General features: G+C 40.3%; 1 protein-coding gene across 7 annotated transcripts in view; it reads right to left on the bottom strand.

Moving 5' to 3' along the window:
• The window catches only part of phldb2b (pleckstrin homology-like domain, family B, member 2b), a 38,183-nt gene extending 14,643 nt beyond the window's left edge, over positions 1-23,540 (bottom strand). For 3 of the 7 annotated variants that reach the window (XM_008438722.3, XM_008438723.3, XM_008438724.3), the window contains exons 1-9: positions 23,098-23,540; positions 18,291-18,347; positions 18,010-18,133; positions 16,523-16,621; positions 16,172-16,255; positions 7,509-7,628; positions 5,459-5,640; positions 3,963-5,168; positions 502-879 (exon numbers count right to left, since the gene is read on the bottom strand). In XM_008438722.3, coding sequence (XP_008436944.2) covers positions 502-879; positions 3,963-5,168; positions 5,459-5,640; positions 7,509-7,628; positions 16,172-16,255; positions 16,523-16,621; positions 18,010-18,133; positions 18,291-18,347; positions 23,098-23,130 — 2,283 coding nt within the window. In that variant the 5' untranslated portion in view covers positions 23,131-23,540. Of the gene's footprint in view, positions 1-501; positions 880-3,962; positions 5,169-5,458; positions 5,641-7,508; positions 7,629-13,181; positions 13,443-16,171; positions 16,256-16,522; positions 16,622-18,009; positions 18,134-18,290; positions 18,348-23,097 lie in introns of those variants that run through there. The other 4 variants (XM_008438725.3, XM_081601944.1, XM_008438727.3 and 1 more) reach the window with 3 other exon arrangements.
• Between the last annotated feature and the right edge of the window lie 236 nt (positions 23,541-23,776).

Here is a 23,776-nt window from a genome sequence, read left to right as displayed (position 1 = left end):
TTTTTAGATGAATTAATTCTATACATACAAGCCCACTGACACAGGCAGCAGCTGTCAACTTAAAATGGTAACACTTCACTTGCTCTAATCTAATAAATGAGCTGTAAATATCCCCCATCTGGGGACACAAATGGTATCAATCCTTTTCCAAGTATTTCAACAAGCAACCTTGTTACTTTCATGCTTTACACAGAGACAATGGGAAGCATAAACACTTCATAAATAATAATCTAGGTCGATAAAGCTGATCCACGTACAATGCGCCCCGTAAACACATGATTTTACCACAATAGAAGGCAAACTTTTGATGACAAGATTTATAGTGAATGTATTTTGCTGTTTCTCTCAGATTTATGTCAAAGATTATGATTATAATGATTATAATGAATCATATTGAAGAAATTTGGGTTTTGAAAGGTAAACAACACACAAATATTGGCACAAAATGATCTCAAAATCACCCTAACAACTGACAGTTTGAATAAAATATTTAACCGATACCTCATTTGTCCTCAGAGATCTTGAAGAGGGTGACGGAGCAAAGCTTCGTAGGCTGACTGCCGGCGATTCGGCCCTGTAGTCTCTGTGTCCGCTGCTGCGCCTCCGCCGCGCCTGCAGGTCGTCGTCAAAGTAACCGTTCTCTGATCCCGGGGAGGTCATGTGACCGCTCCCCGGAATCCCGTTAACAGCTGAAGAGTCCGAAAACACAGACGGCGTGTCATCATCGTCGTCGTTCACCTGGAGCTTCTCCAGCTCCTGGTTGATCTTCTGGAGATCCGCAACCGCCGACGTGGAGCTCGGCGCCGGTCCCCCTCCGTCCCTTTCGGCACGCCCGAGTTCCGAGCAAAGAGACAGGATGGTTTCTAGCCGCTGTCGCTCCTGAAGCAACCACACACACGCGTCAGTTGAATGAAGCACAGGATGTGCAAATTAGATCCTTCTATTATTTACAAAAAGGTCGAGGATAACCATGTTGTTTTCAAAATAAAAGACGCACAATATACAAGAAACTGTTTTACATAACATTTACATATAAAGTACCTCATGATTATGGATAAAATTCTTAAGTTCCACTTGATAACATAAGAATTACCTGGGGAAGCATTCCAGGAATGATGGCTGCAGTTCCAATCTGATTATTATTTATTTTGAACCCAGTACCATTCCTTTCATCTATTTTTAACAACATATAGTTAAATAAAACATATTTAAAATAAAAGAAGAGAATCTTCTCTCAGTTAGTATGCCCACAGAAAGAGTTCCCCTGCTGCTGTTGTTATTGCCAGAGTGCAGCTATAAGTGTCGACCTACGGAAGCTGTGAAGAGTCAAAACAACCTCCCTCACTCTACAATCTCTGGACAGAGAAGCACATGAGCCCCAACGCAGGCCTGCATAGGTAATATTACAAGCAAACAGATGAGGGGGAAAGAATTAGACTTGGTGTGTATGCGAGTCACAGCGAGAGACCAAGCGATCTAATGAGGAGGTGGACAGCTGTCAGATCCGATGGGAAGCGTGCGGGGAAACAAGACATCGCCCAAAACACGGGAATGTCTGTAATGCCACATAAGAAACAAGACACGTTCAAGGATAACATCATCTAGGAAGAACTGGTGAGGATGGGGAAGTGAAAATGTTGAGATATTCAACTCTAAGCAGAAGCCAACAGACTTCAGGAGAAATGTTTTCATAGGATGAAAACGGCACTAAACATATTTTGTAGCTATTGCAATTCTTTTCAGAACAACTATTACACTTTTGAGTGTAGCTTGTTTTTTTTCTACTGTATTTCAATAGAACCACACTGAGCCATTTCTAACATTTAATGTGACAGCACAACCTGAGATAAAGAGTCTATGCCAGTTTTTCACGTTGACTGATTCAAAAGATAGACGCTATAAAATGATGTTGATCTCCGATCAATGTACCCGGTCCAAAAAGGAAGCAGCAGTAGCACCCCTGGCTAAAGCTAGTGTAAATATACAAATAGTGCTTAGAAGTTAGAATTACTTAGTGTTCAATAACATGAAGTGAACACTTAATTTATTGTAGAGTATCAAGAGCTTCGCATTTCTAGATGCAGTTTATAAAAATAACCACTAGATGGCAGGAAAAGTTAAGACGATAGGAGATGATTTCCAATATTGAGCCTTAGGCTGAACTAAAATCCTGTTAATGGCTCTTCCCAGTTCCCACGTGCATCACTTCATAGAAACATATGAATCTGTAATTGTATTTCGGTTTTCGATGTCCACAGTCTTTTGATTTAATACCAACAAATACTGGTCATGCTGGTAAAGTGAGATTGAAACTGAGTGTTTGAGTAAACAAGGCAGAAATTACATCAGTGAGTTACCAAAGAGTAAGTTGATGCCATTTTAGTTTGAAGTCAGTTTTTCTTAGAATATGAGCTCTGTCTCTTTCCAAAAAAGAAGTGAAGTGTTTAATAATTCTAAAATCTATGCATTTAATCTAAATTAGTAAAATATGACAACGTATGAGAGATGCATAAAGACAGAGAAGCAATAACTATGATCGCACTTATTATTATGTGTTATGCATTTGTGTGTTTATCCACCTGCTACACTAAGTCTGTAATCTTGGTTTCCCTGACCCACATCTAAATGATGGGCTCTGCGGCTACTCAGTGGTTGAAACCGCTCTGGGCGGACCTCCAGATGACTGACATAAACATCTATCAACATGTACACACATACACACACAATCCAAGCGTAAGGTTAAGAATAGTCCTGTTAGTGCGGGCTAACTGCCATAAGCATCTGTTGAGTGGTAAACCTCACTATGTGTGTGTGTGTGCGTGTGCATGTGTGTGTGCTAAGCTCCCTGGGAGAGTATGTTTGAGAGGCCAAAGAGAATGCTATTCTGGAGGCAAACATTCCTATGCTAACTTGATTTCTGAAGACCATTTGTGAGCATGTGCATTCCACGCTTCCACTGTCAGTGATGACTTCTAACACAACCGTCCTTTTTTTTCTTCAGAGCCTTCATTTTAGGAGCACAGGACCCATCAGCAAGCATGGCTGATTTACAAAAAATATCCTCTTGAGACTCTTGTCAAAGACTCACAGGACCACCGTGGTCGAGATGGTCTGCCAAAATCAGTTCTCATTGTCACAGTTGGTTGAGGGAAAATTTTGTTCTCAGCTTCATGTTTTCCGGCCCTTCTTGTCACAACGCCCTTCGCGATCTTTTTGCTGTATGTGAAACTGTTGAGACTGGTCTGAATTTCATGGGTGTTTATATGTGGAAAACAGAGCTACTCAACTTCTGTGATCCAGTTTTCTGACTTATCTGTGCAAGGCAGGACAGCTCTTTCGATTCCACTGATAGAATTCTGCTTTTTCAGTCAGAGAGCAGAATAGGCAGTCTTGAAGAGCAATTGTTTAAGTCCGCAAGGAAGTACATACTGAAATACTAAACTCCTCCTGCTCAGTTCTGATCCAATGCAATGGAAGAGTTTCTCACCAAGGCCCTCCGTTCTATTTTTTCCCAGATAACATGGAAAATAAAATTTGATTTTCCAACTTGTCAATCATTATCTCCTCATCCTCCAAACTGTTTTGAACTCATAATAATAGTCGTTCCTCTCTGCCATGAACGCTGTGTTTACAATACTGCAGTAAACCACACATAAGAGAAAACACCATGATGTCCACTGCAATGAAGCTGTTTCAGAGGAGCTTGGTTCGAAGCGTCTTGTGGACCGTGAAGGGTCTGTGCAAAAACAAACATCCCAAAACCACGAGACCATGCTTCAACAGTTCAACCACGCTGGACCCTTCAGTAACAGAGTCCACACCGAAGAGTGTGATTATGGTCACCAACTACTTTTTGTTTTTTAGCTGCATCTCAAACATATACTGGTAATTAGACAAAAAACAACATCTTATCACTTACAGTAATTATAGACAACCTAACAGACAAATACTTTGCAACTTACCAGTCTCTCCACCTCCTGCTCACGAAGTCGCTCCTCTTTCTGTCTATGGTGATAATCCGTCAATTCTTCCTTCCCACTAAGAGAGCTAATACTTCCCCTTCTTTCCCTAAAACCACCAGGTGGAGCCACTCCTGCCTTTCCAAATGACTGTCTCCTCTCCCCAAGGCCCGTCCCATGATCCATCCCCGCCTTCCCAAATGAAGCCCGTGTTTCCCCGAGTCCCATCTCCAGGCCTCCAACTCGTCTATCCTTCTCCCCCAAGGACCTCTCAATAACTGCAGACACTCCTTGGGTGGAGTTAAATTCTGCCTCAGGAGGGCTGGATTTTGTGGAGCTGATTGAGCCCATTGAGCTGGTGGAGGTTAGGCTGAGTTTTTTGGCAACTCTTGGAGAAGAAGAGCCCCCTGCTTTAGATGGGATTGTCACATCTGGCGGGGCAGTTGTGGAATAAGTAGAGGAGGAAGAGCTTTTAGGGGAGGAAAGAGAAATAGACACAACACCTTCACCATGAGTATTGGTCTGGATGTGACTCTTGCTAGATACTTGCTGGTATGAGTTACTGGAGCTGTGGCTGTATTCAGGGTTGGCATTTGGACTGTGGCTGAAAGACTCCTTGCCTAATTTGTAACTCCCATTCATATCGGCTTGTCTCTGTGGGAGCGTTGATAAGGGCAGCGTTCCACTGCTTTCACCTCGAGGAGAAGGGGAAGGACAAAGACGTGGCAGTGATCGGCTATGTCCTCCAGTCATAAGGCCGCTGAGTGACCCGGCTGAATATTTCCTGGTTCGAATGGTGGGCGATGGATCTTGGCTCCCATAGGTACGCCGACCCAATCGAGGGCTTGAGGGCATGCTGACAGCACCTCCCGCTGACGCAGCGCGGGTCGTAGAGGAGGGAGGAAGAGAGAGGAGAACGTTGTCGCTACTGGCAACAGAAGTGGAAGAGCCTCCACCGTTCCATGTGGACAATAAAGGGGAGGAGCCTGGATTGTTCAGTCGTCGACTGTCGGGGACGCCACGGTTGTCCTGACTGCGGCTGGCAGAACCACGAGAGGAGGTCAAAGGGTCAGACCGTCGTCCAGGGGGAAGATGGGAACCAGATTTCAAAGAGACGGGTGGACGATCAGAGCTGTAGAAACGCCTCGCCTGTTCCTGATAGGCTGATGAAGACGTGGCAGGACTGGAAGTGGGTGTGGTGGGAGGAGACTGGAAAAAAAGGAAGGAAAAAATAAAAGACTCTCATAAACTTGTAAATAAATGACAAGGTACAAGAATTGTTGTTGTTTTTTTTTCTTTTTCAGTGACACAAGTAAAACATCCGGGATAATATTCAAACCCCTACGAGCAATCGTTGTTTTCACTACTAGAGAGAAAATGTTGGGGTTTTTTTTAGCCTAAAGCGGATATCAAGGATAACCAAACAAACTTCCTAAAGTCTATGAAAGCATTCAGTACAAGGATAATAAACCATGTGTTGGACTTGAAGCAGTGCTGACCTGTGTGACACTAAAATAGGAGGGGTTCGCATTCCCATTGGCTCTTAGGCTGTTTTCCAGGGCTATTTTTTTGCGTTGCAGGGTGTCCATCAAATCCCGGAGCTCAGAGGCTGATCGCATCCCTCTAGCACTACCACTGCCTCCGACTGCATGACTGTAGTCACTGCTGAACTTTAGATAATCTGCAAGAAAATATGTTAATTAATAGGTTAACAGGCAAGTTCATAGAAAACAGACTTAATTAGAAAGAGATTAGAAAAACAACCAAGCAAATTGGAACAATGTGCAAATATTTGATATGTTATGGAACTAAGAAAAGACAAAAATAAAAGAGAACTTTGAATTGTAATCCTTTTTGTAAAAAAAAAAAAATTGGGGCTAAATACAGACAAAAGTGCAGAATGAGAAAATGAAAGAAGAAAAACCAAAGGAGAAAGATTGTATGTCTACTTGAATTCACAGGTATTCAAAAATTAAGACTTTTGGCAGAGCACATTAAGTCAAAATTAATCCACAAGTGGAAAGGGAGAATCTAAGTATAGGATCTGACTCGCACACACATTTTGATTTAGTGTGGAAGTGCACACACAAGAACTGTCTATTAGATCCAAAACAAACAGTTTAACTTGAGCGGAGTTGCTTGGAATGGGGTTTTGGTTAATGAAAAGGCCCACAAACTATTGTAGAGTGCCCTAAAAAGACCCCCCCCCCCCTCCCCACCACCGTTCCAAAGGCTTTTTATTTTGAGCACTTGCAGCAGAGTCTTTGAAGGTCTTTCCCTAAACCTCAACTGAGCCTGTTCTACTTCCTTCTTCCTCAACGTAACTCTATGCCAAAAAAATCTAGTTTTTTGCAGGACCAGCAGAGGTATGTTTGACTTATAGTCCTAGTTTGATGCACAGTAAAGACTGCCCAAAACTAGACTTAAATGTCCAGCCATCGACTGTGCAGGTGAAAACATATTAGGTGAAGGAGCAAAACCTGCCCATCTTTTTTTAAAACTTCTGTGGTTTTATGTGGAAAAGAAGCTATTACGATCTTAAGCTTAGACCACCCAGTGTTTTAATGCCACATTTACTCAGAAACACACACACACACGCACACACACATTCACGTGCGCGCAGACACGCACACACACGCACACACACGCTAGCAGAAACATTTTCCTTCTACCCAAAACTGTGGATCTGCTAGAGCAAAATAAAAAAGTGTTTCTCTAACCAGGAAAGATAATTGTTTAAGCTTGGTTGAAGAATTTCAAAGCATAAACTAAAATATCTAAAAGGTTAAAAGGACAAAAAAATAGCAACAAAAATGTGTCCATGTGGGAAACTGTTTAAAACTTGACACGGTGTTGAGAAATGGGGCAGAAAATGAAAGACATCATGAGATGTCATAAGATCTAGAACCTCACACACACATGGAGTTTGTGTCCATACATGGGCAGATTTAAAACAGAGCTGTGATGATGGTGTGCAACAACCCGCTTTTACCTCAGTAACTCTCCACTTTTTGTACTCCAGCTATTCTTGCTTTGTGTAGGAGTCTTCCCCTTAGAGTTCACGTCAGAATAAGACCCTGAACAAACTGGATGCTGAAGGCAGTAGTCGTAGCTCGCAGCAAAAACAGCTTTGTCGGTGTGTGTGTGTGTAAAGCTTTTGCCTCAGGTTAAAAAGATAAGGAATTCCACTGACAATTGCTCACACACCTTGCACTAATCAATCTCTGAGGAGACACTAAAATCCAGCTGTCTCACCATGGCAACCGGGTTACCAGATGAGAAAAACATTCCAATACTTTGGAAAGGTAAAATTTTTGCACATGTGTGACATGCTTAGATGTAAATGCACTCCAGTATCCAGTTACTGATTGCATATGTGTATGTTTTAAACAAGAGTACCAGGAATGGTGCAAATGTTTAAAATGGACAAAGTGGTTTAAGAGAGAGTAAAGGTTCAACAAAAAGAAGAGGGCACAGAAATACAAGCAGAACAGTTCCGGTTCAGGGAAAGGTTTTACAACTTTTAACGCCAATCTTCTGTGTAAGTACCTGTGTTGTAGGCTAAAGCTGACACTGGGCTCTTTTGTGGAAGCATGCTCTTCATTCTGCTGGCCTCTGCAGGATGGTTGAATCGGAAGTAGTAGGACTTACCCAGACACAGGGAATATCCTAGAAGAAAAACATAACAAAATAAGTGCCTAGAGTGCCATGAAAAAAAGTATTCTTTAACTTTTTTTTGCATTAAAACTTTGCACTTTATTGGGGATTTCACATGAAAGACCAATGTAAAGTAGTCCAAACCTGCAAAGTAGAAAGCAAATGATTTTTAACAGTCGAACAATATCTGAGGTTTTTGAACTCAAGATTCCTGGACTGGCTTGTATTTAGCCAATAACCTTGTCACCAAACAGTATAATACTGCCACTTCTATGTTTCACAGTAAGGTAAACGGTGTTAACTTTAGATGGCTTGCAACAAACTGCAAATGGGATTTCGTATGCCGTTCTCTTAACAATGTCGGCTTTCTTCCTACAAATCTTTCAAAATTGGTAGGAATTTTTTTTCTTGCTTGATTTAATTGCTGTCCTCTTGACAGTTTGCTTCAGCTAAGCTTTGGATCTCAGAAAATATTCAATAGTTGCTATAGCCTCCTGACTACCAGTAGTTTATTTTTGTCCTCTGTAGAGGACATTTCTAAACTTGAATATCTCCCACCCCCTGCATTCTACTGAATTAATTCCTTTTGGTATCTGGAGAGGACATTTAGGGCTTTTCAATGATACCACATGTCAAGGGGTGGGACTTTTGTGCGTACCTTTTTCTAATTCATAAAAAATGGCATTTATCAGTAATAACACATTTTATGGGAAGAGACAAAGTAAGTGCATAAAACCTTTTATTACCTTACAAAGACTGTGGGATTTAAAAAAATGGTGATTGGACAATATTTTTTTTCCTGGTAGTCAGGAGTATAGGCCTCTTAGCTGTTTCTATGATTAATGCTCTTATTGCCCTGACCTGTCAGTTTTGGTAAACCTACCATGTCTCAGTAGGTGACAAAGCTTTTTTGAAAGCCACAAATCTTTTTCCTTGCACTTTGTAATTACGTGGTACTGTTTGTTAGTCTTTAAACCATAAGCCAATGAGTCAGAGAAGCTGGCTTGTAGCTGTTTTGAGTTTTCAAGTAAGAACAATAAACTGGAGGAAGGAAGGTATAGGGATGCATTCATCAGATTTGCTGTAGAATCGACTGGAGAAGAGCTTACAGTGAGTAAAAGCAAACTAATTAGCTATAAAGACTAAAGTGCATAATCAGATACACAGACAAAACTAAATCTTTTCAGGAAACAAATCTGTTGGCTTCAAATTCAAATAAGCTTGGAATATTTATTCACAGCCAGACTCTCTCCTGCTCATGCTCGCGCACAGCTAGCCATCCCAGTCCCACAGTGTTTGCTCTGGCCATCAATTAGGCGGAGAGGGCCAGGTATTAAACAAGACGTCAGGGTCGCAACCTCTGCAATACACAGCCAGCCACAGCTGTCCAAATACATCGCATAGCCACAGAAAAACAGCAGGGCTGACACTTAACGAGACTTAAGCGTTATTCAACACAAAAAGAACCAATGTATCAACTTTTCTTTTGTCCGCAACTTTTTCTCCATGAGTTACTCGCCGGATTTGCTGAGGACAGAAGATTCAGGTAAGCCTGTAAAACCCCATAATGTTCGCACATGTGTAAAGGGGCTGAGAAAGCACCTCCGGAATAGCTCCGTTACAGTTACATCAGATTCCTTAGATCTGAAGTCAGACACCACACTGAGGCAGGAGGGGGATAACAAGAGGGCGAGTGGAAAAAGACTCAATGGAAAAAAGTCAGTTATTTTCCTTACTCTTTTTTTTTTTTGTCAGCGTCTTACATTTACTCTGTTCTTATTCCTACTCATAGCCTCGACTCCAGGTTAAAAGTGAGTGAATGCATTTTTTTTTTACCTTCATTAAATCCAAGAGGTTCTATCTGCCAGACTCTGCCTTGGACAGCACTTTTTACCCCCCGCCCACCTTCAAAGTTGTAATTCTTAGCACAGAGGGAGACCTGAATGCGGTGCTGAGGTGGAGCAAACACCACACACACACACCCCCCCACACACACACACACACATAGTTAAGAAAGAAATGTTTAGTCTACACAGCTGGACTGTGAACTATTCAAATCCATATCTATGTAAACAGAACCCGGCAAGTTTAGGCACAAACGGTGAGGAAGTGGCATTAAGACAGGAAGATCATAAAGACAAGTTTACATGAAGGAAAAGTCACGCACACTCAAACACACGCACACATATGCAGCTATTCAGATCTACACATATGCAGCTATTCAGATCTAATAATACATGTTTGTCAATGCCAGACATGAGTAATGAGAGTCTTCGACGTGTTGTGCATCATCCGTATGAGGAAACACGTCTTTAGAGTGTCTGCTTAATGAATCACAGCACCTCTCAGAATTTAGCAAGACTCCAATCAACAACAGTTGGATTCTCGCAAGTTAACCCTTGTGAAAATCCAATTTCCTCCCCCCAATAACCTCACCATGGGCCGTCTTTCAAGTGGGGAGTAAAAAGCATGCCCTGATTTGTTAACAGCCTCTTAGCTTTTTTAATTTCCTCTCAGCTCCTTCATCTATAAAATCTATTAACTAACCTGCTCTTCTCTTTTATGGCTTTGCAGCCTTTATTGCAGTATGCTCTGATATGTGATGGAGGCAAAGGGATAAAGATAAAAAAACAAACAAACATGCTATCTGTGTTAATCACGTAACATAAGATACACTTTCAAAGCCTTTTCTAAGTATTTACATCCACTCAACTGCTGTTTTTGTTTTCAAAACTTTCATTGCAAAACCTGGATGTATTTCATAGGAATTTTATTAAATAGATCAGCACAAAACAGTACTTATGACGTGACAAAAATAAAAATAGTTTTGACTGGGTTTGAAGATGACCTGTTGGATGCTGCAAAAGTATAAACTAGTAACTAGGTTCACCTTCCACCATTAGGCCTGTCATATTAACAAATTCTACTCGACGTTAAATGCTCCCCCTTATTTATATTAATGATGTTTTGAGTCCATTTTCAAATAATGTATTGATAATGGCATAATAATGCAAGTTCTCCCTCTCAAAGAGCAATGAACTTACATTTTGTTCAGAACACTTCTCTGAAACTGGAAGGCATTTTAAACATTCAAAATAAAACACAACAACCAAAAACAAACAAACAAAAAAAATAAATAAAAATGGAAATAAAAAAGCACACACAAATGAAACCTTAACTAAAATGGATCAAGATGTCTCTGTAAACAAAATTGCCCTTCAAAAAATATTAATAATCAGAAAAGAAATGATCAAGTTCATTTTAAGTTACTATGTGATTAATTGATTAACTGCTTACTGAACAGGCTTATCCATGAGGTCACAGTCCATAAACATGACTGAGATCCACTCGTGTTTATGTGTTGGAATGGTCTAACCAAAGTTCAGACCAAAATCCAACTGAGAATCTGTAGCTGGACCTTAACATTGACGTTGACAAACACACACCATTTAATATGAGCGAGTTTAAACTGTTGTGTAAAGACGAGCAAACATGTTTGTGTCTGTGCAAATCTGGTAGAAAGAAACTCACTGAGATAAAGTGGTGATTCAAACAGGCTGAATACAAACACACCTCACTGATCAGATTTTTTATCTGTACAACTTCAAGAAAACGACACATCCTTAACCTTCTGCTTCCCAGTTTTGCACTACTTGGCCTGTCACATAAAATTCCAACAAAATACATTGAAGTTTCTGGCTGCGACCTTTCAAGTTTTATTAATACTTTGCCAAGACGCTGTAAGTCCTTAATTGCCTAAATGAAATAAAATTAAGTCCCTTGTAATTAAAAGGTTGAAGTGATTCCAACTGTTCTACTCAATAAAACCCATTTGATCTCATTCACGTGCTCCCTTGTTAACCAGGAAATTGAGTTTGCTACCCGTGTCGGAGCATGCTTTACCCACAACACACATGGCATTCAAAGACCTTCTTCCATAACAAGAAACAACTTAAAATTTGTCTGTATATGCATTTACAGGATAATTTAGTCTGTGATCTACAAAGTCAGACCTCAGAGTCTTTGAGGACACAGATGTATGGGCCGTTTCATGTCTGGAGCCAATTTCTGTTCCCATGTAGATCTACAGCGTTATGGGAGGGGGAACTCTCGCTCCGTTTGGGTTAACATAAGTGGAGGATTTGGCAATTTGAGACAATTAGGCTACGGTGCAAAAATAAACAGGTCGTCGAGATCCCATGTCCAACAAGTGCCACGGTGAGGCTAGAGTGACCCGTCTTTATCAGCTTTGACGTTCAAGGTAATCACTCAAACACTTCAAAGTGCAGTTAGGAAAATTCCTGCCAGTTCTCGTCTGAATGGAGATATAGCTTTTCAAAAACAGTTGTGGTTAGAATGCAGCAGAAATCACTTGGATCTCGAAGGGAGTTTATTCATTCATGAAATGATGCATAAACACAGGATCCCAGTGGGAGAATAAGCCACACATTAACCCTCAGTGGAGCAGAGGGGATCAAAAGCAACTCCATGAAGATGGAGACGAATCTTTCTCAGGGGATACGTTAAAAGATTATAATTCTACGCAGCTCAGGTGACACAGCATCTCTGCTTCTTCTCAAATTGTACCCATGGCGCATTGACCAATTCAACTGTCACCAAGCCTAAAAAGCAAAAAGAAAATCAACAATCTTCCATCTGTTTTCAATCGGAAATGTAGACTAAAACTTGTAAACAAAGACAGGATGAGGTCGACACGTCTCTGTGGCTGATAAAAAAACAAACAAACAAAAAAAACAGCTCAAAAGTGCAAATGGCAAGCAGTGGACAGAAACCTGCAATAACAATAACCTCACAGGTTTTGTGACCAGGTGTCAGGTAACATGACCGTGGCTGTGGCTGGCTTCATTACCATAAGGCTAGTACTCTTTTGTTTGCTCACCCCTCACCTGAGAGTTAACAAGCTTATTTATTCCTCCACAGTCCGCACATAAATGTTTTATTCAATTAGAGAGTGCATGTAGCGCAACAGATTGTGAAACAATACAGCTGGAATCTGACTGAGACTTTCAACACTATGTGGCTTTGCTTTCTCTCTGCAGCAGCAGTGATTTACACCTCCAAATAAATCTGCAACTAGTTACTTACTATTTAATTAAGGGTATTTCGCAAAGTTTTTAGCTTGATCGCAATCACAAGTAATCCTGGCAAAAAGAAAAGAAAAAAAATAGCAAAATCAGATTATAACAAACCCAGCTGTCTTGAGACCTACCAGACAAAGAGACAGAGAGATAACCAAACCAAAAGGAAGCTTAATAAAGTCATACAGATTACATTTAACACATATGCACAAAAAAGTAGAGGACCTACCACTATGGCAGACTATAGGAAGCTAATACTATTTTAAATTCTTGATAAAATCACTTAATACGTCGAAATAATAATGGTAATTTATGTCCAACTAGACAGAAGAAAAAAAAAATAGCATAAATAAACACAATTCATTCTGAAATATACAAAGAGATACATTTTACTAAAATGAAGGAAATTGGAAACAAATGACGCAGCTGTAAATGCAACTTTGTAGCTAATAAATTCGTTACTAACCTTGTGAGTCCCATTCAGTAAACGCTCGGCGATTACAACAAGTATTGTTTTTCCTCTCTCTTTTTCTCAAGAGGTTTTATAGAGACCCCCGTTTTTACTGAACCTCTTCTGTAAGTAAAAGCTGAAATAAAAGCTCGTTATAAATCTGGGAGCTGCTGTTTGTTTCCCTGCTCAGTGATGAAACGCCTCCCCAGCCGTCCTGACTCCGTGTCGGAGAAAGTTCAGTGATTTACCATCCACCAGCCTCAGCCCGGGGACTGTACCAACTTTCACTATAAAAAAAGGGGGAGGGGTTTGGGGATCCCTGGTTGCCATTGGAGAAGTAACTTTAAAAGTAGGCAAAATAAAACAAAAATAAATAAAAATACATTTGTTTTTATCAGGTCACCGAGAAGACAAAATACGCATGGAAGTTTATAAGGTGCGCAATAAAAGCGTGGTATGTAGTCAACCCCGGTGTGTAGATGGTACGTTCAAAGACGGTACAACGGTGAGGTATGTGGAGGACGCCCCCTCAACTTTCTTTGTCTCCCTACCTATTTCTATTCAGCTTTTTTAAATCCACTGGACAAGTGTAGCGCCAAACATGCTAATGCGTTCAACTGTCTTCTCATTTCGGGCTTCTAAAATGTTTCAAAGATGACAAAGATAAGGTTTATACCAGGTGCTCAAAACAAGCTTGCGGTTTATGTAGAAGTTAGAAGATGGAAACAATGCAGCGAAATCATTTACATTTTAGAGGACACTCAGTCTAAGTCTGCTCTCGTTGCTTTGTTTTAGTGCTTTTATGAGGGATGGCTGTAAGACATTAAGGGCGAAAGTGGAGCAGCTGGTGGAGCAGCCTTGATTTGAATGAGTAATGTGAAGTTGAGTTTCTTTCTTTCTCTTTCTTTTTTTTTGTGCCCCGTGTATGTTACAGAGTCCAAACACATTTTTTCATGACAAAGATATATGCTTTTCCACACGCGGATCTTCAGGGTTATTCTCTTTTTTTCTTGTTTTTTTTTTAGCTTATTTTAAGGTATTAATGTACATGATAGATGCTAACTTTTTAGGCAACAATGAAATAAAGTCTCTTCTCTTTTTTCCCATGTCTCTCCAGACCATACTAAATGCTTACATCAAATTCTAGAGTTTTTCAGACTGCATAGAAATCTGAACAATAATCATAGAGATTTTTTTTTCAGCAATATTCATATGTGACATATGTAGACTATATGCTTCACAGTCATGGTTGTTAGACATGCACTGTCGCCACTCCATACGAAAGTACTGGGCTCAAATCCTGTTACAGGCTCTTTCTTGCATGTTCTTGTAACATGGTTCTAATGTCCCCTTACTATCCAAAACCATGCACGCTAAGTTTATTGTGGCCTAAATTACCCTTAAGGGTGTGTGCATTCATGGTGGTTTGTCTTTGTGTTTCCCAATGAGGGACAGACTATCTATTCAGGGCATACTCCATCTCCAATGCTGAAGAAATGCACCAGATCCCTCACAAACCCATCATGTCTATGGAAAACGAATGGATAATTTGATACTTTTGCAAACGGCTTGATTGCCATCGTTTCCTTAAATGGGCTGTATGTATCGGAAGTGCCTTCCAGCTGTTCCAATGACTTACCAGTGATGCTTATGTGATTCCAGGTCAAGCGCCAAATTCCAGAATCCAAAACAGATCATTTCCTAAACATAGTTAATTGGCTCCAGGCCTCCCTCGTGTGTATTTTTGATGAGCCTTTGGTTGGTGTTTCTCAGCCCAGAGATGAGAAGCCAGAGGATGTTCCCGAAGTATGCACCTCTTCTGAGGCTCTCCATATTTTTTCCAGACATTCCCTTTTCCTCTTACTGCAATCTCACCAAAGCCGTCACCATCAACCTCAACTCTTTAATTAAATGAGTTTGAACATTTAGTATTTAGTAAAGTATTTTTGAATTTCTTTTTTGCCCCCTCCCCTTTAGAGTCACTCACTCCTCCCCCCATTACCCCACAGCACCCTGGGCTTGTGTCTGCGCATACTCTGAGGCGATGTCAATATTTGAATCAGCAAGACTCACCGCAAAGACAAATAGGCCTGTCAATATTTAACTTGAATTGGCTAGGCCTGACAGAGCACAACGAGGAGGTCTGAAAAAGGTAAGTGGAAAGGAGAGACAAGTCGCGGTGCTGCGACTTACGTGAAACAGAAGTGGAAAACAGCAGCGTTTCAAGGAGCGCACACTTTCAGGAAAAAAGGGAATACTCTGCGGGAGAGAAAATTCTGAGAAACTGGATAAGGGAAAAGAGCAGATAGGGTAGACGGGCAACGGATGAATCGATCAGGATGGTAGTTCTCAGAAAACAGAGACGTGCTCAAGGGTCGTGGCGAAAAGCAATGGAAGTTAAGAACTCTCAGAAGGAATTGTGAGAATGTTTCAGTGTTTCTCTGACTCCCTTCTGCAGTCCACAATGACAGAATGTGAAGACTTATGTGTGCTATTGCAGCTTCTGGAAGCAGTGACTCATTATTATAGAACCTTGCTGCTCCAAACCACTGTGAATTAAACCAAACCAGAGGTATACACCCCCCACACATGCACTTCCAGCCTCCATTACACATGCATCACATGTTAAACGCAGACACAACCAGGAGAATCTTTCTGCGCACACTAAAACACTGCACACCCGTTTGTTTCACTACATAACGTCAGCAGTTGCCCATGTGACTCATACACAGTGAGGAATGCAAGCCTACTAAACCACAAACTACCCTCTTCTTTTTTTCTCTTTTTTTTTGCAGACAAACACATACACACATACAGAAGTTATGAAATACTTAAAGCTTGAACACAAACCAATGAAGTGAATTTCCTTCTAAGTTATGTACTAAATTTAACCAGTAGGGGGCAATATTTTAAGCATTTTCGCCCCCCAAAAAAGGCTTGCTTCTTCTGTGTGCAAGCAAGGGGAATGTTTAATAATAATGTGCACATGAATGTGTACACCTTACCCTGAGTAAGTGGTGTGGGGACGGTGACCTGGACTCCATCCAGACTGCATAGATGACCACAGGGGTCAAGGGTCACCACACCTCCTGTTGTAACAATTATCAAGCAAGTGTTACTGACAAGTAGAGAACAAGTAAAAACACAATGTAGGACAAATCATGAAAGGGGGTAGTTTTGGGTTTTTGAAATGTTCTGTCCAAACCGCTAACTCTAACCGTTAACTTTAGCATCCAGGTCCAACTAATCTAGACTAAACTATAAGAAACTACTGATCAACGCACATGGTATGTTATAAACATTCATACAATCGCTTGCCACTTTAAGCCGTTATATTAAGGTGAACTGACGCCAACCTTCATTGATGATATGACAGTGCTCTGCCTCAATGCCAGGCCCTTCAATCGTAATGTCCTGACGGACGGGAGCGTCTTCTCGGCCTATACGTGTCACCCCTGCGACGCAAACCAATGACAAATGATTACTAGTTTAGCAGAAATGCAAACAGTTTGAGTTAACGACATACATGCCTACATAGGTTTAAACTGAGTCCTCTTGCACATCATCTGTTCAAGTCAAAATGGAAATGATGGCCAGTTGTGGGTTTACTTGTGATACAGAATTTAAAAAAATTATAATAATAAAAGCAAAAAACTGCAGGGCAAATGTTTTCACTTTGTACAAAAACCTTGTGTGAAATTACTCTGTAAAAAGCTTTATGTGCGTTAGAGTCATCATACTTCTTATGATCGTTTTGTATTAACTATCTGTGAGTCAGTTTGCATTAGCATTCCTTGTAATATCCAGAGGCTATTAAACAATCATCAGCAGTACAAGCATCCCTCTCATGTTGTATTACATCCTACTTGGACCACTTCACTATCACTTTTTTTTGGCAACCATCTAGAATACCAAAGAGGAAACCAGCTTTATGGGAGAATACATTTTAGCAGGATAATTAACACACACGTGCAGAACTGTTTGTTATACAATGCTATCTGAATATAAAAGAACATTCTGCACATAAACAAACAAATTGAAAACACATTTTCTTGTAATGCTGTTAGATCTATAGATTTACACTTCTCATAAAACTGTGCAGAGAAAAACATCTAGTCATATTCTCTTCCTATGACAAAATGAAACGAACTAAAAAAAAAAAGGCTTTGGTAAACAAACCCCAATCAGAGAGATAGAGGAAACTTTCTATAGTGCCTGGCAAAAGTATTTGTACACACTTTTACAAGTTTTGTGACATATTCAAAATCTTTGTACTTTATTGTGATTTTTGATAGACTATGTTAGTGATAAACCCTAAGAGATTTGCAGGTGTAATGTCAGAGAACAGTGGTTTTCGAAAAGTATTGACTCAGAGGGATAAATTAATATGATCAGATTTTTCAGATTTTTACTCAGGGAATTTTTGAAAACTACTTACGATTAAAATGGCACACTGTTTTATGTCGGCCTAGCTTTAAATCTCAATAGCGCACATTGAAGCTTGGGATTGTAACCGACACCTGTATAAATATTTTATTGCTGCTTTTTATATAGAGCATGTATTCCTAGCATTCCACGTTTATTTCAGCTTCTTTGTCACTGCAACCATGGAGCAGATACTGAGAGTTGTAGGAGTTTAGCAAACGTAAGCAAAGACAGATTAGAGGGCATCTGGTTTCACTCCCGGCTCCATGTCAAAGCTTTGCATGGCAGGTGAGAATACATTAGAAGATTTAATGGTCTGCATCCTGTAGATTAGAGATGTAAGTGAAGATAAACAGCTTAAATATAACCTGGTAATCCCAAGCTTTTTTTTTTTTTGTCTTTTAGTGATGCATGTTACCTTCTTTTAGTGGCAGCAGGGTGATAGCCACACTTAGTCTCCCACTGCCCAGGCTAACCAGATGAGGCGTCGCAGTCTGAACCTTCAGGCCTTTCCCCGTGTCTATCAGGTCCAAGGGTGGAGACTGCGAGGATTAATGGGGAATAACCAGTTGTACTTATTGCATTTTAGGGAAGTAACAACACAACGTGAAAGCTGATTCTTGGTGGCTATTCGTTGTCTGCAAAATAAATTCAATCGTGTCACTGATAGCACGTGTTTGTGGGAGAGTTTTATTTCACCTTGGGTTCTGGCGAACACATCTGATCCGACTCTGGCTTAAACATCATCTCGGCTTCCTGAAAGGACATACAAACACAATGTTCTGTGAAAGAGATTAGAAGTTCTTGAGGCATTATGGATGAGAAGATTGGTAGGCTGCCAGCCCACTACAAAACCAACATACTCACAGACAATCCCACTAAGAACTAACAGCTAATGCAGTTCTCTTTAGGAGAGAAATTGGGGATGTTATTTATGAGAGAATGCAAGCACAGTAAAAATCAAAGGTTTCTAGCATGCAAACTATTCAAATCTTACATGAGTCCAAATAATAACTTTTGTTTTTAGTTGCCTTTGTCTTAGAACATGTCATCAAAACCAAACAAATTCTTATTTGGCACTTATTTCTCTATTTGAGAATAAAACTGGTGTGCTTTTAACTACACCAGATTCTTAAAGCAGCTTTAACAGTGATGGGTGTTTCACATTCCTTCATTGATTATCTAAATTAAAACAGAATGTCACAAACAATGGAATTGTCTGACTCCCTAATGAGGTGAATTACTTTTTTATTTGTATTGCCCGTCACTGACCCAATTCATTTTTTCCCCTGGAGAATTAACTCTCATCACAGCAGACATTAATTTAGCTTGCAGTGCTTTATACCACAGGAACATTTCTCCTTTTCATCATGATAAAACATTATGTTCCCAAATGTTCACAACAACATACAATTTAACATCTGGAAAGTGTGGTGTGCATTTGTTTTCAATATCACATTTTTTTTTCTCTTGCTTTTTACAGAACCTCCTTTCACCACGATAACAGTTGTACGTTTCTTTGGTTTTATGTTTCTTCCTGCTTTACACACATTCAGTTGCAAATTATTGTCTGCAAAAGCTTGAACGAAGAGCAACTGTGACAATCAAATTTCAGATTTTGCTGGGACTTTAACTGGACCATTCTAACGTGAACATGCTCTTACCTAAACTGGACCGTTAAGGCACTTTCTAATAAAGGCAAAACCACAACGGAAAATGTCAAGACCATATCTTTGCTTGCTGGCAGTAACTCACGACGATATTTTTGCCTCATTTGAACTGTTATGTTGCGCAAATGTGCAAATTAAAAGCCAGCTCCAAACAGAAAGGCACAATGTCTAATAACAGGAGGTGAAATGCAAAAATAAATGAAAAATCTTAAATCAGTCAGCCATGAAAGCAAGAGAATGGCAAACTTTGAAGAGGAAAAGAGGCAGAGAGGAAGATGAGAGGGAGAGAAATCAGAAGTGTGGCAGTGGATGTTTTTTGTAAACATCCTCAGATCGTGTGCCAAGGAGTTCCTGTGAACTACCCTACAATTCAGCAAAGCGAGAGAGAGAAAAAGAAAGCTTGCCACTATTTGTGTGCCCACACATAAAAACCTAAAATATGAAATACTGCTCCCCAAAGCGGCAACGGTTGCAGCAGGGAACCGCCAGAACCACTCTGTGTTTTACACCTCAGACCGTTTCCTCTGTTGTACTGTCCTCAACCTAATCTTTTAATAGCCTAAAATAGCCACCTGAAATAGCTTTCATAACAACTAACTGTATTGGGTTTTTTTTTCAGTTCTTTTCCTTCCTTTTGGTTTTTAAACTGTGTCATGTCCTCATCTGTGTTTCCCCAAAGTCGGTGCCTTGTGTCGATATCATCCTCCTGTCTGTTCTGTGCTTTTGCCGAACCATGCTCTCTTCTCCTCCTGTCGTTTTGAATCTCGCTTCCTGTCTTTTCCCATTCTTTCCTCCAACTTGTTACAAAGGGGAAAGCAAATGGAGCACTGCCCTGCACGGCTTCCTCTAATTCAGCCGCAGCTTCCTTTCTGAGGACGTTTCCTTTGCTGCTTTGACACCCTCGCTACCTCCGACAATTCCCCCTGTCTCACGGACACGGCCGTGCCTGCAGCTACCCTCGTAACCTCCATCTGTGCACAAACATCCACAAATAAACCCATATATGAGCTCTTTATCTTCTTTCGTGTAGATACGGGCTGAGCATTCCTGTGACTTTCTTTTTTTTTTTTTTTCCATTGGTGGAGACAAAGCAAATCTGCCATTTGTTATGGCAACATTATTTGAAGAAAAAATACTTCAGAGTCAAGCAAGGAACAAAAGGATTTCTTTAATCCTGAAGGAGAATGTTAGAATACATTTTCCTCTCTGTCTGCCACAGCTTCTTAGCTCCACCTTCTCTCTCTCTTTTGCAAAAAAAGCACCACTTTATTCTTTTGTTCTTCCTCGTTATTAGTCCCCCTGCAGCCCATAATCACCTTTTTTCTCCAGGTGAACGCCTTCCAGGACGGGTCACGACAAGCCTGTGGCTTTGTTGGCCTTGGTTAAAGCAAAGCAGCGAGCTGTGTCAAGCCCCCTTTTTGGATATCTACAGTTTTTTTTTTTTTTTTTTGCACCATCTTACCGAAACATCACGGCTGACCTACAAAGATAAGCTAAAACATGATTTTGCATGGTGTTCTGCATTTTTGAGTTAGAACCTTGTAAATAGTTTCCACCGTGACTTGACGAATTAACTTCGTATAGCCACAGTTGTCTTAAAAAAACCTCTTTGATGCCATCTGTGAAACGGCTGAGTCTGAAACGTGCTGCTTGCCCTGCATCTGGAGAGAGAATTTCAGACGAAGACAGAGAAATCTAGACCAATAAAAAGAAGAGAAAGTGAAAGGGGAGGAAAAATATGAATGCATAAGACTTCTAAAAGAGTATTAGCATCATTTAGCTTTCTGTCTCAGCAGCTCAGCCTTTTGCTTTTCATTAATGATCATCATCCTCAGCACTAATTGTATACCGACAAAGAAATTGCAATTTGTTTCAACATATGAAAAAATGTTGATGTTTTCTCAGCATAGTTCAGTAACAGTTATATTACATTGTAGAGTTTTATCATATAAAATTGTATAATACTGTTTCATATTATAAAACTGACTGTAGTTTGATGTCGCTTATAAAAATGTATTTTAATTCATCACATGGATTCTACTGTTTAAGATCAAAATCTGTGTTATGAGGTCCAGTTCAAGAACAGGAACCCTGATATAAGTGTCAAGAAATGTTGTTTTCTTCCTGAAGGATGGCTTGACATGGCCATAGGCTGGATGGATGGATGGATGGATGGATGGATGGATGGATGGATGGATGGATGGATGGATGGATGGATCATGTCGTTTTTTAAAGTTGTCAACTTTGATTGGCTTTCAAAGCAATGTTTCCATTAAAATTCATATAACTTGTGTATTATTAAAAGAAAAAAAAAGATTCCCTCTTGATTTGTGCACTGGACGCTCTGTCTTTCTTATTACGCATTTTCTGTATTTTATAAAGCCCCCTTCCCATGCATTCCAACATTACCCTCTCCTCCCACCTGACAAAGCCTGCATTGTATCAGTGATGCTGGTTAATATGGAGTCGGTCTCAGTGTGCCTCACATTCAGCAACTCATTGGCCTTAATATGATTACGTTCCTCCTCTGTATGTCTCAACCTCCCCAATCCCCGTGTGTGTGTGTGTGTGTGTGTGTATGTACGTGAAATATACCTACAGTGTGTGTTTTTTGTCAATCTGACCTGCTAGAAGAAAAAAAAAACTCAAACTCTCTCACACTCCTTGTGTCATTGGGAAAAGTCCAAGATTCTTACAGGAAAGTCAAGTCACGGTGGAAACTATTTACATTGTTGTTGCAGCTGACTGAAAGGTGGAGGAAATCTAACTTGACTGTGTGTGCGTGGCCCGCAGAAAAGCCCAGATGACTTCTTCTGCCATATGCAGAGGATCAAGTGATGTTTGCTTTCCAAAGGGGCAGGAAATGACCAAGAGACAAGGAAGGACAGAGGTGGAAAAAAAAAAATCTGCAATATACTTCAAGGTTTTGAGGGGAGGTCACCTCCAAAGAAACATTGGTTACGTAGAAGTCACCCCAAGCTAGAAAAATAACAGAATGTGAACACGGTTTTAACACAGAAAGTTTCAAGTGCCTTAGTCTGACCGCATGCAGCACCATTGTGCACCATTTTCTTTAAACTCCTTCAAATGACAGACATTAAGCACAGAAACAAACACTATATAGACTGTGATTTCCACGCCTTCCTCGTATGACAATGCAGAATTTATTTCTAACATCCATGTTACGCACAGGAACCAGTTAAGATAGCATTAGTTTTAATATTGACTGGTTTGATGTGGTTTCTCAATTTTAACCAAATACACAGATAATTCATATGGACATTAAAACATGTTTCCATTAAGGATCAAAAGTGCAGCATGGCACACATATCTGCACAAATGCTCCTTTAACACTATTTACTGCTTTCATATTTTACTAATTTGTTAATTCATGTTTACAGGGTACACCGTTCAAATCCAAACTGTTTAATGGCGTGGAAATGTTCTTCCACATTTACTTGAAGAAATCAGACCAAGTGAACAGTAATCGTACCCACAGGGAGAACTGAGTTATGAAATCTTGCTTTTTTTTATTGTTTTGGAAACAAAAAGTTAGGAGTATTTAATACCCATTTTGACGTAATTTACTGTAGCGCGCTTTTCTTCTTTTTTTTTACTTTCCTTTCTTTTATATTTTCATCCTTAAATTTTGAGAAGTCATTCCTTAATTATCGTTAAGAGAAACAGACTTTACTTTTGAATGACCTGTTTTGAGCCAGGGAATAATAATAATAACAATAATAGCGATATAATAGGTGAGATTTGAAAAAAAATTATCTGCTTCTAATTCTTACAATTTGTGATATTACAAAATCTCTTTTTATGTACATTCTTACCATTACAGACACGCAATTGGCCACTTCAGTCATCGCGCAGAAGCGGACCGATCAGTCCAAGATCTCGTGCTCTTCCAAATGTTAATCTTCTTGCTCCTTTAGTCGTCGTAATACTCTTGGCAGTAGCCACACACATTACTGACACGAACAAGTTGTACGACTCTATATATCCAACGCTATAATCCACTGTCGCATCCGCGCGCGCCGGTGCCAGTGACAAACTGACGCAAAAGTTTTTGGGGGAAAAAAACAAAAAGAGGCCGGCGGCCTGAGCCGACTGCGACGTGTAGAGGAATGCAGCAACAGCTGGAAGCAGAGTTGGACAGGGAACAAGGGGAGGGAGTCTCTCCTCTCCTCCTCTCTTCCTTACACCCTCATACACATCGAGAGTATAATGTGCAGGTGTTAACAGACCTACACTTGACCCGCCATGAACGAAGAAGAAGGCTGAAAAAAGAATAACGTGAGACAGACGAAGTAGCTACGGGAGACAAGGAGGAGGGAGCAAAGAGAGAGAGAGAGAGAGAAAAGGAACATTCCTTCACCCTTACTTGGTTTGACAGCTGGAGATAAGAAACCAAGATAGGATTGTTTTGACTAATCATATTACAACAGAGCCGCAGTCAAGACCCAATCCAGCTCTGATGCTGCGGGCAGTTTATTAGTAAATGATTTAAAG

The sequence above is a fragment of the Poecilia reticulata genome, chromosome 20 (assembly GCF_904066995.2).
Source record: "Poecilia reticulata chromosome 20, P_reticulata-male-v2, whole genome shotgun sequence".
Lineage (NCBI taxonomy): Eukaryota > Metazoa > Chordata > Actinopteri > Cyprinodontiformes > Poeciliidae > Poecilia > Poecilia reticulata.
This window is presented reverse-complemented; position numbering and strand designations above follow the sequence as displayed.